The sequence below is a fragment of the Nerophis lumbriciformis genome, linkage group LG23, assembly GCF_033978685.3.
Source record: "Nerophis lumbriciformis linkage group LG23, RoL_Nlum_v2.1, whole genome shotgun sequence".
NCBI classification, from domain to species: domain Eukaryota; kingdom Metazoa; phylum Chordata; class Actinopteri; order Syngnathiformes; family Syngnathidae; genus Nerophis; species Nerophis lumbriciformis.
The window spans coordinates 28,646,661-28,662,305 of NC_084570.2; the positions used below are offsets into that span (position 1 = coordinate 28,646,661).

General features: G+C 36.4%; 1 protein-coding gene across 2 annotated transcripts in view; it reads left to right on the plus strand.

Moving 5' to 3' along the window:
* The window catches only part of srgap2 (SLIT-ROBO Rho GTPase activating protein 2), a 231,242-nt gene that overhangs the window by 159,546 nt on the left and 56,051 nt on the right, over nt 1-15,645 (plus strand). For both annotated transcript variants that reach the window (XM_061984849.2, XM_061984850.2), the window contains exon 3: nt 12,194-12,356. In XM_061984849.2, the coding sequence (XP_061840833.1) occupies nt 12,194-12,356 (163 nt within the window). The remainder of the gene's footprint in view (nt 1-12,193; nt 12,357-15,645) is intronic.

Below are 15,645 nucleotides of genomic sequence, written 5' to 3' on the forward strand. Positions count from 1 at the left end.
TCTCATAACACCTGAGCAGTGCCAGAAACTCATCGACTCCATGCCACGCCGCATTAACGCAGTAATTGAGGCAAAAGGAGCTCCAACCAAGTATTGAGTATTGTACATGCTCATATTTTTCATTTTCATACTTTTCAGTTGGCCAACATTTCTAAAAATCCCTTTTTTGTATTAGCCTTAAGTAATATTCTAATTTTGTGACACACGGAATTTTGGATTTTCATTTGTTGCCACTTCAAATCATCAAAATTAAATGAAATAAACATTTGAATGCATCAGTCTGTGTGCAATGAATAAATATAATGTACAAGTTACACCTTTTGAATGCAATTACTGAAATAAATCAAGTTTTTCAAAATATTCTAATTTACTGGCTTTTACCTGTATGTATATATATATATATATATATATATATGTATGTATATATATATATATATATATATATATGTATGTATATATATATATATATATATATATATATATATATATATATATAAAATGAGCATGTAATAAATAGTGTAGACGAGGCTTTAGTCTGCTCTGTTTTGTCTTAGTTTTTCCTGGAAAAAGGTCCTTTTATTCCCTGACATCAGAGTATTGCACGTATTTAGTCATCTGAGCAGTGACAGCCAGTACCAACCTATCACATCATTGTCTCTCTGACTCACATTTCACCCCCTGACCACGTTCCCGCCCTGCACGCCTCGGTCAAAGACGTCTTCTGTCCATGTGACTCCCTTCTGTCTGTCAGTGTGCCATTATAAATGTCTCGCTGCGTTCCGCTGCTTCTTACCACTTCATGCTTCTCCCAGCACACACAGCGTCTCAGTCATCCATAATCCATTTTGCTTACTCCATTATCCATGGATCATCCATAACCCTTACTTGGTACCATGGACCTTGAGCCAAGGAAGACTTGGTTTCATATGTGGATTTGGATCGTGTAATCTAATAATGATCATTAAATGAAACTTGTGAATAATAGTTCTGTATTTTACTGCTCAAGTAAGCATAGCTTCATGCCTACCATTGCAAGTATGCCTCTGTTTGTACACAGCTTTCTACACTTAGTTGCTTTTTTGTGAGAGTAATGTGTGCGATTCATCACTAATTTGAGTAAAAGTCAACTTTTTTTATTCCAGATCTAAAAAAACTAATATGGATTTACCGTAGTACTTCGACTTTCATTAGTATTGCGTCATAAACTAAATCGTTTGAAAACCAGTCCGACACTCAAAAATATGAACACACAACCCATTTTAAAGAGAATATTTAGATTTTACATACATAATTCCTCACTTTGACCTTGCCTGACTGAGAGGGGGGAGAGTTAAGCATAATTCTCTCTTTTATTTAATAATGTTTCTCACTTTTTTATATCAAGGTACTTGCACTCGCAACTTTCTTTGACCCCATGGTGGCTTATTTTTGCAGTTGTAGTCATTTTTTTTTTTTTTTAAACCACAGACTCTGGTATTCTTTGTTTGGATACGCGCTCAAATGTATCGTATTTTTCAGACCATAAGGCGCATTGGATTATAAAGCGCACTGCCTATTAGCCAGTCTAGTCAGGTCTATTTTCATACAAAAGGCGCACCGGATTATAAGGCGCATTATAAGGGTCATTTTATGATTTTTTTTTTCTAAATGTAAAATACTTCTTTTGGGTCTACATAACATGTAATGGTGGTTCTTTGGTCAAAATGTTGCATAGATTATGTTTTACAGATCATCTTCAAGTCGCTTTCTTACAGTCGCTTCAGGATGCGCCATTTTGTGGGCGGTCTTATTTACGTGGCTCACCTTCGACAGCGTCTTCTCCCCGTCATCTTTTTTGTAGCGGTGTAGCGTGCAAGGACGGGAGTGGAAAAAGTTAACTGTTTTAATGACATTCAGACTTTACTTCAATCAATAACGGAGCAGTATCTCCTCATCCGTGGCTCACTAGTGCAACAACAACGCCGGAAATGTGTCCTGTGAAAAACCATCCGGCCGGAACTCTCTAATAACTAAAGTTCCTTGGGTGAATAATATAAACTCACTACACCGGTATGTTTTAGCGCTTTCATGGCGAGTTTACTGACAGATATAAGTAAGAACTTTACAATACTTTAGATTAAAAATGGCAACAGCGGAGGATGAATGTCCCATAACAAGAAGATAGAGAAAAAGAAGAAGCTTATCGACTACGGTGTCGGCACGGACTACAAAGGCGGACTCGCGCAATATTTCAGGACTTATGCAGATCCCAAATACAGATCAGCAGGTACCAGAAGGTAAGAAACGTTGTTTTGGCATAATATTGCGAAACAAAACGCCAGATAATGTCTTACCTTATACACACACACCATAATAATACTCCTATGTTGAATCACAGTACAATACATCAAGCTGTGCGGCTTCATAGCTTACCAAAGTCCTACTAAAACATTTTGATAGATTTTTGAGTGCCGTGTGCAATGTTCTATATTTTCAATGGAACATATACAATTTTGGTGTTGTTTACTTGAGTCATATTGCAGTCTACACGTATCTCTTATGTGTGACTGCCATCATATTGCAGTCTACACGCATCTCTTATGTATGACTGCCATCTACTGGTCACACTTATCATTACACCATGTACCAAATAGAATAGCTTCGAGGTCGGTAAGCACAACCAAAATGATTCCGTACATTAGGCGCACCGAGTTACAAGGCGCACTGCCGAGTTTTGAGAAAATGAAATAATTTTAAGTGCGCCTTATAGTCCGAAAAATACAGTATGTGTATTTAAAGTTCCCGGCACTCCAGGCGGTCCGGATTCTATTCAATTTTCATTAGGGACACTTAATACAGGAATATTCTAAGCAACAGAATATAAAACAAAGTTTTTTTTCCAATCCATTTAATTGATTAATGGCTGCAGCCCTAATTAGTTAACACCTCATTAGAAATATTGTATTTCGTTGTCTAAAATGAGAGCCATCCGGGTTAGGGTTCATAGAATAGTTAACTTTACATGTTTACTTTAATATTGAAACAATATTAGATGCATCTCTCGGTATGATGCAGTGCACTGCAAACTGAGTATTGTTCAATTATTCACAGTTAATTAGACGCCATTCATGCACTGTAGACTGCTTTTATTGGCCGGATATTTTACTCTGAGCCACATGGCGAGGTTGGAGAAAAGAGCGGAATTTTGTTGTTTTAAAGCTCTCTCAGACGCCATTTGGTGCTGGCAAAGGTCCCGTTGTGTGCAGCTGTGTCATTCAAGGAGTTCTGGACGTGCCTTGAAAAGGACAGCGAAGAAATGAAGTGAAAAGCAAAGTTTTTTCCTTGTTTTAAATTGCATCATGTATGTCAACTCGTCAATGCAATTAACATTTCAAATGTGGTTTCTTTAGGGTTTTCCCATCAAAATCTCTTTGAGGGTGTTGGTTTTCTCAATATGTCAGAGCGTCTTTCATCGCTTATTACTAGGAATAATAATAATAATACCGCGTCAAATATAAGTTCCTTTAATGGCGCAAATTTTTTTTTACGTGCGATTAACACGCACGCTTCCGGACTTCTTTTTTGATCCGTAGCGTGGGAAATGTAATGATGTTCAGTTGCTGTTGAGCCACAAGCTGGAAAATAGCAAGCAGAAATGCACAAAGAAAAGTTACATTATGGAAATCTCAGATCCAAAACCATGACAAGTCTTTCTCTCGACAAGTTAAGAATATTTTATTTTTCGTTGCCGTGAGACGACATCATTAGAGCGAACGCCTGCTGGCGCTTGCAGAGGGGAGGAGCTTCACGTCCGTGTTTACAGCACAGTTTAGTGCTTTGATAACATAACATGTAGATTGTTACTCAAACTGCTTTAGTAAGGTGGAATAAAAGCTCAGCAGAAAAAAAAGACACAAAAACAGTCACTTTTTTTATCTGAAACCTTTGTCAAAACACGTCAAGTCTCTTTTCATACCAATCACACACTTCCGGCTTCACAATAAAAGAAACTACGGTAAGAAAATGAAAAATGCTTTGTCAAAGATGTTTTGTAATGTAATCTGTGATATTTCTACCCAAATAGACGTTTTCTGGCAGATTGAAATAAAGTGTAAATGTTTTTATAACATGTTCTGATTGCAACTACATAATGTTTAGCTGGCTGAATATTGCACAAGGTTAAAACATTGTCATGCAGAGATATGAATATGATTAACGTGTACAAAATGTAATGTACAGAATATCAGAAGCATTTTTTCAGGTAGAAATATCACAGTTTACATTAGCAAACATCTTTGACAATCAAACCGTGATCCTAACAATCCACATTTTGTGTTATTAATGAGTGAAACTGCTATCAAACATTGAAGTGTAGCCCCTCCTCTGAATGCAAGTATTCCTACAAAATACCAAATTTTGCAAGACGCTAACGCACTGCAAGTAGTTTTTTTTGTAAAACTAGTATCTAAACATGGAAGTGTAGACCCCTCCTCTGAATGCAAGTGCTCCTACAGCAGGAATACAAATGATGTATTTGTACAAAATACAACATCTGGCAAGACGCTAACACACTGCAGGTAATTTTTTTGTGTGAAACTGGTATGTAAACATGGAAGTGTAAACCCTCCTCTGAATGCAAGTGCTCTACAGCAGGAATACAAATGCTGTATTCCTACAATATTTAGTAAGACGCTAAAGCACTGCAAGTCATTTTATTTGTGAAACTGGTATCTAAACATGGAATTGTAGACCCCTCCTCTGAATGCAAGTGCTCCTACAGCAGGAATACAAATTCTGTATTTGTACAAAATAGAACATCTGGCAAGACCCTAACACACTGCAGGTAATTTTTTGTGTGAAACTGATTTGTAAACACAGAAGTGTAGACCCCTCCTCTGAATGCAAGTGCTCCTACAGCAGGAATACAAATGCTGTATTCCTATAAAATTTAGTAAGACGCTAAAGCACTGAAAGTAATTTTTTGTGTGAAACTGGTATAAACATGGAAGTGTTGCCCCCTCCTCTGAATGTTAGTGCTACTACAGCAGGAATACAAATTCTGAATTCCTACAAAATACAACATTTTGCAAGACGCTAACGCATTGCAAGTAATTTTTTGTGTGAAACTGGTATCTAAACATGGAAGTGTAGCCCCCTCCTCTGAATGCAAGTGCTCGTACAGCAGGAATACAAATAATACAAAATTTAGCAAGAACGCACTGCAGGTCATTTTTTTTGCTGTCATTAAAAACATGTGTAATGTCCATTTTTGTGTTGAGCTGTTTAAAAAAACATAATATAAAAAAATTATAATAATTATTATTAAAACTAATTGTCCAGTCATGGTAATAAAAAATAATATTGTAATAAATGGTAATAAATAAATTATCGGTCTGGGGACACTTATTAATGAAGAAAAATTACATTTATCTGCGATTAATCACAAATAATTGTGTGTTTGCGTTGACTATGAACAATGTGATTATTCGCGATTAAATATTTGAATCCTTTAAGAGCTCTTATTAATTTTTAGTATTATTTTTTTAGTAGAGCGATACACATTTCAAGGCAACTTAAGGTTCATTTAAATGAAAGAATGATTTTTGAAAGACGTTTTTATGTCTGGAGTATAAAGTGTGACAACCGACTCAACGGCTCTAATTTGGCTCTGCCTTCCTCCCTTTTGTATCGACTCATGTCACGACCTCGTCTGCTCAACCACATTCTCTTCTCGTACTTCTATACACAAATGGTGAGGAAAATAAAATCAGTGCAACATTGACTTTTTTTAAAAGGAGCTCCCGACGCTTTTTGTCATCTCATTATTCCTTTCTTCTCTGCAACAGCTGTGCTTTTGGGGGAGAGCCATACCACTTCCTGCTGGGTTTTGTACCCTGCATGAATCCCCTGTTTGGGTTGGCTCACTAGCCCAACGTGTGTGTGTGTGTGTGTGTGTGTGTGTGTGTGTGTGTGTGTGTGTGTGTGTGTGTGTGTGTGTGTGTGTGTGTGTGTGTGTGTGTGTGTGTGTGTGTGTGTGTGTTTCTACCCTTCCTGAGACATCAACAAGTAAAAGTACCTTCCATATGAGGACCGGTGAACAGGTTAGGACATAAATCATGGTCCCAATACGGAAAACCATTGCAGCTAATAGAGAATGTCTCATTTGCACCCCTGGTGGTGAAATCTATCAAAATTAGGGTGGTACCAAAAAAGGAGTGATTTTTCAAATTGACTGTGTGTCGGTTTTAAAAGTGCTCCCCCTCTGGTCAACATATGAAATAACAAGTGTGTGTAAAAAATTTAAATGTGCCCCCTTTGGCCAAAATTATTATTTTTTTTAATTAAAAAGATGTATATAGAGACATACTGTAATAACTTGAAGTAAATAATGAAGATGTAATATTAATAATTAACTAAAAGCAGTCTTTTTCTCACAATGTGTCGACTTTTTTCTTATAAAATTGGGAAGAATTTCTCATATTCTTTCTGTTTCTGTAATATTGCAATATTTTCTCGTAAAATTATTACTTTTTCATGTAAAATTATTACTTTTTCATGCAAAATGGTGACATTTGTCATACAAAATTCTGACCTTTATCACAATATTGCCAATTTTTGTGTTATGGTGAAATAGTGACATCTTTTGAGTACAATTATGACTTTTGACTTAAGTAAAATTACCATTATTATTATAATATAGCCAAAATGTTAAAGTTTTCTTATAAAATTATGACTTTTGTCGAGTGAAATTACGACTCTTTTCATAAAATTGCCAAAATTGTTAAGTTTTTCTTGTAAAATTGCTACTGTTATTGAATGAAATTCCAACTTTTATCATAATATTGCGCAAATGTTCAGTTTTTCTTCTAAAATTTTGACTTGCGTTGAGTAAAATTACGACTTTTATTATAATACTAGAGGTAGGCATTTTTCGGAGTTCTCAAGGAGGTAACAAATACAAGTGTGTGTGTGTGTGTGTGTGTGTGTGTGTGTGTGTGTGTGTGTGTGTGTGTGTGTGTGTGTGTGTGTGTGTGTGTGTGTGTGTGTGTGTGTGCGCGCGCAAGAGCCAGGGGGTGTTTTCTGAACAAATCTGTCTGGGCGTTCTCTCCCTCCATGCCTGTTATTCCAATTGCTTGTTTCATCCTCATGAAGACAGTCCTTTGCAGCCAACTTGTTTCTACCTTTATTTTATTTATCTATTTATTTCTTTGACAGGGACATTACAATGAAACATTGCTCCCCATAGGTAACAGGTGTCCAATTACATGAGACTTCTAGCTACAGGCTAATTTGCAACTCTCGTCCCTGGTTAGGCTTTTAAAGAAAAGTTGAGAAAAGTGAATAACACATACAAAAGGATTAAAACAAGTACAAAATAAAAATACATTAAAAACTAGATGAGGCAATTCCTAAAGGAATTGCATGTGAATGCTCCAATGCTGAAGTTGAACTGAAATGCCGACAGAATGTAGTATGAACGTAAGAATGGTTTGAATGTTGAAGAGTGTGAATTCTCAGGAAAAACAAAATTTGGTTTGGAACTTGGGAAAGTGTTAGTTGGATGAGTGGACTGTGTTGATGTTGGAATGGTTCGAATCAGTTCAAAAATGTGCGAATTGTGGAAGTTTAAAAAATGGACAATTCATTTTGAATGAGCAAAATTTCCCTGAAACATGGGAATTCTTTGAAATCCGGGAAACATTTTTGAATTGTTGAAGGAGAGCACACAATTTTAAACAGGCTGAATATTTTGGAGTTGGAACCGTTTGAATCGGATGAAAAATGTGGGAATTGTGGAATTTTGAAAAATGTCCCATTCATTTCAATGGAAATTTCATGGAAATTTGGGAGTTTCGGGAAAAGCGCAAATTTTGGGGAACATGTTAAAAGACTTGAATGTTCTGAACAAGCTGGAATTTTTCAAATCGGTCCAGAAATGTTAAAGTAGTAACATTTTTAATTGAGAAATGGTATTATGGAATTCCTGGAATTTCGGGAAAACCGGGAATTTTTCCAGTTCAAAAAACAACTTAGTTTTTTTTCCTGGTTAAGAAGAATGTTTTGACGGTGGAACGGTTGTAGTGGGTTGAAAAATGTAGTAGTAGTCAACAGAAAAAAGGGTTTGGAAAAATGGGAATCCTGGGAATTCCTAGAATTGTTTTTAACTTGGGAAGATTATAGTTTAAATGAGCAAGATAAGTGGAATGTGTTGAAGGTGGAATGGTTTGAATCGGTTGAAAAATGTGTAAATGGTGGAAGTTTGAAAAATGGCCAATTCATTTTGAATGGGGAAAAATGTCCCGGAAAACCTGGAATTCTGGGAAATCTGGGAATTTTTGGAATTTGTCAAGGGTGAAAGCCTGTGATTCCCGAATAGGCTGAACAGTTTGAAGTTGGAACGGTTTGAATCGGGTGAAAAATGTGGAATGTAGAGAGCGCCAAAATCTGGAGAAGAAGAAGAAGTTTAATAAATAGATGAATTTTGGTGTAGAAAACTATATGTGTGAATGCTTTGGAGCATTCACACAACTCGATGAGGTGTGAATGCTCCAATGCTGAAGTTGAACTGAAATGCTGACATAGTACGAATGTAAGAATAGTTTGAATGTTGGAATGGTTTGAATGTCGAAGAGTTTGAATTTCCAGGAAAACTGGAATTTGGTTTGGAACTTGGGAAAGTGTTAGTTTGAATGTCCAGGATTAGTGGCATGTGTTGATGTTGGAATGGCTTGAATAGGTTAAAAAATGTGGGAATTGTGCAACTTGGAAAAATGTCCCATTCATTTCAATGGGAACTTCCTGTAAATTTGGAAAAAGCGGGATTTTTTTTTTTTTTTTTAATGATTAGGAGCATGAATGAGCTGTATTGGTTGGTGTTGGAATTGTTTAAATCAGTCAAGAAATGTTGAAGTAGTAACAGTTTTTTAATTGACAAATTGTATTACGGAATTTCGGGAAAACCGTACATTTTTTAAGTTCTTAAACCAACTTGTTTTTTTGTCCTGACTAAGAGGAATGTTTTGACAGTGGAACGGTTGAAAAGGGTTTGAATTCCTGGAAATTTGTTGAACGTGAAAAAATGGTTGTTTGAATTTCCAGGATGGATTGAATGTGTTGAAGGTGGAATGGTTTGAATCGGTTGAAAAAAGTGGGAATTGTGGAAGTTTGAAAAATGGATAATTCATTTTGAATGGGGAAAATGTCCCTAAAAACTGGGAGTTCTAGAAAATCCGGGAACATTTTTTATAATTGTTGAAGTAGAGCACACAATTTCTAAACAGGCTGAATATTTTGAAACTGGAACAGTTTGAATCAGATGAAAAATGTTGAATGCTTTGGAGCATTCACACAATAATTGGCCCCATTAGTCCATGACTACACCCAGTTTTCGTGCTCACACTTCTGATTTTCCTGATTTTTAGTTTTGTGGAGAAAAGTTTGATGTCCCACTGTGACTTTAACTCCAGTGGCAAAGAGTTCCACAGAGTAGTTCGGCACCTTTTTACTCTATAACTCCTGTCTGCACACCTTCACTACTGCATCTTTGTATTTCTTTACACATCACATCAGGGGCTAACCCATGAAGACACTTAAGAATAGCTTTTAAAAATGAGAAATGTATAAAATGATGGGTGATATTGCAGTGATGATGCTTCATTGGTTTTTGGTCAAATATCTTCAGTGTTTGTATATCAAGGGTCTCTTTAGTGGCGCCCTAGTGGCTCCCTGGAGCATTTTTAAAAAAGGATTGAAAATGGAAAAAGATGGGCGGGGAAATAATTTTTGTTTGAAGACAAACATGAGACAAACCTTCCCAGTTGATAGAAAGCCCACTGTTTAATATGTTTGTGTGTATGCTTCACTGATGAGAGGATTTGGTGAACATCGTTTTGTCCTACTAATTTCGGTGGTTCTTGAACTCACCATAGTGTGGACTGTGACGCAACAGTTTGTTTACATGTAAAATCTTCCACTCCTTCTTTGTCTCTGTTTGTCCACCAAAAGTTTTATACGGTGCGTGAATGCACAGAGGTGATCTTTGTTGATGTTATTGACTTTTGTGGAGTGCGAATCAGGCATATTTGGTCAGTGATCCACTATGGACTGGACTCTCACAACATTATGCTAGATCCACTTGACGTCCATTGCACCGGTCGCCCAGGGGAGGGTCCCCACATCTGCGGTCCCCCCAAGGTTTCTCATTGTTATCCCATTGGGTTGAGTTTTTTCTTGCCCCGATGTGGGATCTGATGTCGTTGTGGCTTGTGCAGCCCTTTGAGACACTCGCAATTTAGGGCTATATAAGTAAACATTGATTGATTGATTGATTGAGTGCATGACTGCAAGCTAATCAATGCTAACATGCTATTTAGGCTAGCTGTATGTACATATTGCATCATTATGCCTCATTTGTAGGTATATTTGAGCTCATTTAATATCCTTTACTTTTATCCTCTTTGTATATCATTTACATTTGCATGTCTCATGACACATTATCTGTATGTAATATTGGCTGCATTTCAGATAGTTGTTTGTGTGCCATGTTGTTCCAGACCACAGCAAACATTACCCAGCTTGCCAAAGATAGTAATAAACCTATTAAAAGAAGACAGCCTGCCATTTCTTTTAACTTGGACACACACATCTATACCTTTTGGCTATTCTAAGCCAGTCATTTCCAGGAGTTATCTCACCTTCCAAGTAGCCTCTTATTTACTAATGGTTTCTAATGTTGTAAAAATGTGTAGAATAAATATTACATTTCAACATTTCTGTCAACGAAGATTTGCTTCAGCCTGCGACACATAGTCATTTTGATAGTAGGCTAATATAGCTAATATAGACGCTTACATCATGTGTCGTCTTCATTATAACACTTATATAAGACTTTTAAAGTAATTTTGATAGTAGGCTAATATAGACACTTACATCATGTGTTGTCTTCATTATAACACTTATATAAGACTTTTAAAGTCATTTTGATAGTAGGCTAATATAGCTAATATAGACACTTACATCATGTGTCGTCTTCATTATAACACTTATATAAGACTTTTAAAGTCGTTTTGATAGTAGGCTAATATAGACACTTACATCATGTGTCGTCTTCATTATAACACTTATATAAGACTTTAAAAGTCATTTTGATAGTAGGCTAATATAGCTAATAAAGACACTTACATCATGTGTCGTCTTCATTATAACACTTATATAAGACTTTTAAAGTCATTTTGATAGTAGGCTAATATAGACACTTACGTCATGTTTTGCCTTCATTATAACACTTATATAAGACTTTTAAAGTCATTTTGATAGTAGGCTATCATAGCTAATATAGACCCTTGCATCATGTGTTGTCTTCATTATAACACTTATATAAGACTTTTAAAGTCATTTTGTTGTCTTCATTATAACACTTATACAAAACTTTTAGTCATTTTGATAGTAGGCTATTAAAGCTAATATAGACACTTACATCATGTGGTGTCTTCATTATAACACTTATACAAGACTTTTAGTCATTTTGATAGTAGGCTATTAAAGCTAATATAGACACTTACATCATGTGTTGTCTTCATTATAACACTTATATAAGACTTTTAAAGTCATTTTGATAGTAGGCTTATATAGCTAATATAGACACTTACTGTACGTCATGTGTTGCCTTCATTATAACAGTTATATATGGCTTTTCATTTTTTGTATTTTTGGTCCAATATGGCTCTCTCAATGTTTTTGGTTGCTGACACCTGGTTTATAAATGACCACAGAGGCTTCACTGCACATTGTCCCCAGACCGTGGCACAATAAGACATATGGGATCAAATCATTGCATGCATGCAAACTTGTGCACCTTGAACAGATAAACACGGTCTAATAAGCCTGAAACAGTTTATATTTCAGTCATTTTTGTAATTTGGCCATCAAATTTTAGCTTCGGGTCCAAAATAACACCCACATATTTAAATTCCTTTACCTTTTCTATTTTTATTTTTATTAATGTTGACCTGAATTTCATTTAATGATTGTTTCTTCAGAGACATTGAGACTGTTTTGTTATCATTTAGGGCTAAACATTATTTTGAAGCCATGTTGATATTCTTCCACCAAGCAGCCGGGCCACATTGTGCAGCAATCAACAGGCTGATGGGGGTCCTCATCAACGCTTTATTACCCTGGCCTATGTCTTAACAGTCTTTGTCGTCCTTGACAGGAAGGAGCACAGCATCCTGTCTCCGGTCAACTGCTGGAACCTGCTGCTGCTTCAGGTGAAGAGGGAAAGCAGAGACCACGCCACGCTGTCCGACCTCTACCTCAACAACATCATCCCTCGCTTCGCGCAGATCAGCGAGGACTCGGGACGCCTCTTCAAAAAGGCAAGTCTGCCTCACACGTGTTGCTGGTGGACAGAAACACATGCTGCAAACACGCACATGACATGTGGCTCTCATGCCTTTCGCTGCAGATTGATTCGTTGCAGAGTTGTGGGGGAGAAAAGGTTCAGTACTTTTGGCTTCATTCGTGTAAAACTACAAAGAACCTTTATTTGGATCAGCACCCATAGTACACGTTAACGCACAGGTGTCGAACTCATTTCATGTGGCCCCGTGAAAGCCTAGATGTGCGTCAATAAAGTACTTAATCTCTCTTAAGACTGCTCTGATTGATCGATTAAATCGATTACAGCATTTCTGGACTATAGAGGGCACCGGTATATAAGCCGCACCCACTACATATTAGAAGAAAACAATATTTTTCCATATATAAGCCGCACCAGACTATAAGCCGCAGGTATATACGTTGTGAAATGAGTTATTTACACAGAAACATTTTGTAAATGTTTATTTACATAACTTAAATGTTTCCAATTGGTGTCTGTAACAGGGCAGTAAAACGGCTGGTCAAACAAAACAGAAGTCAACGCCATGGACCCACCAGCTGCGGAAGCTAGCTCTCCAATCAGCTAAACAGACTCAAAAACTGGTCATTTTCCGCCGTACAAACCAGGCCAAAACCAACTGGAGAAAAAAACACTGTGGACCGGTACTTCCGGTTCAAGGCACGAAACAGGAAGCGCCTGCAGTGAGCGAACTCGTCCAAAAGATAGCACTACAGCACAAACAAGGCCACGCCTTTTCAGTGTCTTTGCTTGTGTTTTTATGAAAATCATTTGCGTTATGGCCGTTAGCAAAGAAAAATCCAGTCAGCTGCACCTTTTTATAAGCCGCAGGGCTCTAAGCGTAGGAAAAAAGTAGCAAATTATTTTCCAGGAAAATATGGTAATAAAATGTATCAGTATTGCATAAATATACAGTTAGTACCTAAATTAAATTGATCAATTTGACATGTGGTAAATAAAAGCTAATAAATACTAACTAAACAAGGATTTAAAAAGATAATGATATAAATAAGAATATTAATTTGTAAGGTCTTGTGCCTCTTTTTAAAAATAACAAGTAAAGTAACATTCTGCACACAGCATGCACAGTTACTCGCTTCAAAATAAAAGCATGGCAGTATTACCACTAACTCTTAAAGTTAGAGTGTAAAAACTAATTGACTTTTGTTTGCATAATTGTGTTTCCTTGTATCCATTAAACCATATTCAGTTGTATTTACAGTCTGCAAAGTATATGAAAACACAATTTAAATATCACAAAATGCCTTAAATTCAGTCTGCCATTCTGAATATCCCGCTGGATATATGGAAAACTTGATTGATTGATTGAAACTTTTATTAGTAGATTGCACAGTACAGTACATATTCCGTACAATTGACCTCTAAATGGTAACCCCCCAATAAGTTTTTCAACTTGTTTAAGTCGGGATCCATGTTAATCAATTCATGGTAAGAGATGTGCTGTCTATCATTCATAATCCTTATATAAGACATGAACACATATGGTTTTCTCTTTTATTATTTATTCTAAGACGTAAATAAATAAATACATAAAAAGTGTGCTAACAATGTAGTCAATGGGGGCTCTGTATTTTTCCCCAAAAAAACTCTAAATAACCATCCAAAATCCGCCAACAATACTCTTTATACATATTGTGACCTGAATAGTAACCAAATATAAGCAATGTTGTTATGATAAGCGATAACGAAAGCAAACTATTTCTTAGCGGCGCAATGATACACACAGCTAAGTAGCCCTCTACTGCTTTACTGTGAGCCGGCAGCGATGGCCTGCTGCTCCTGCATCATCGCGACTTGGCTCATCAAAGTTATTCTATATTATAAATCATGCCCCTCATCTGGATATTAGGAGGATTTAGCCTTGAATCTAGAAGTTGTTATCTGTGACATCAAATTTATATCCGGATATGGAGACAAACACACAACAAGAGACAGTGTCTGCAGGGAGACTTCCTTATCATGAATAATTATTCATCTAAACGGGAAGATATTGACATCCTATCAGTCTTTATCCCAGTGAGAGCAGACATTGTACAGTAAGATCGTTTTGTTATGTTTTTAGTTTGTATTTCTTGTTTAGCACTTAGCAATACAGCTACATGATGCTGTGTTTCACTAAAGATGCATCTGTTTAGCAGAGCTTTTTTTACCCTTTGTGAGGATTAAGGTTAATTATTCATGTAAAGGGGAAGATATAAACATCCCATCTGTCTTTATCCCAGGGAGAACAGACATTGCACAGTGACTGATTGTTTTATTATGTTCCGAGTTTGTATTTCTTGTTTAGCACTTAGCAATTGTGCTACATGATGCTTAGTGTTTTACTGAAGCTGCATCTGTTTAGCAGAGCTTATAAAACTTGTAGCTCATCCTTATATTCAGGATCAACAATATACGGTTCTGGATTGTAATTTTTTCCACTGTACTGCTACTTTGATTAAAAAAAACACCATTGCCCCGTATTGTCTGACCCTTTAATTCCCAGCTCAGAATCATACACAATCCTGGCTGCAATATCTTAGGAAAACAGAAGAATTATCAATAAAAATATGCACAAATGCAGGAAATCGATGTCAACAAACTGCCAAAGGATTACAAATCCTCAATAGATCAAGGATTTTGTGCGACTGTAGATGCCTCTTTTTTCAACAGTTATGGTTAAAAGTTGGACTGAGTTTGTGTTTGTTTCCATCGGTAGTTAATATCAGTGTTGTCAGTCATGGTGTGGACATAACTTCCGGTTCAAGACACAAAACAGGAAGTTTTGGTGAATTTACGAAACTGAAACGATACAAAAAGAATGCCATTGTAAGTTAATAATACTAACACAGACACTAGCTTGATTACATTATGATAGCATGTACAAATATGCATGAAAACACTCCTATAGACATCACACATGGGATGCTTTAGTAGGTATAAATTGTTTTAGTTATATTGTAAAACTTACACACAGCTTGGAGTGATGAATGAAGAATTATTTTGAGCAAAAACGCTATTGACGAATAGTAGACAAAACGGGATATACTTCCGGTTCAAGACACAAAACAGGAAGTTTTGGCAAAATTAGGGAAGTGAAACAATACAAAAATAATGCCATTGTAAGTTAATAATACTCGTAAAGTGTTAGCATATTATCTAATGCTAACGACGTGAGTTTGATTACATTACGATAGCACGGACAAATATGCATGAAAACACTCCTACAGACATCACACATGGGACGCTTTAGTAAGTAAGAATTG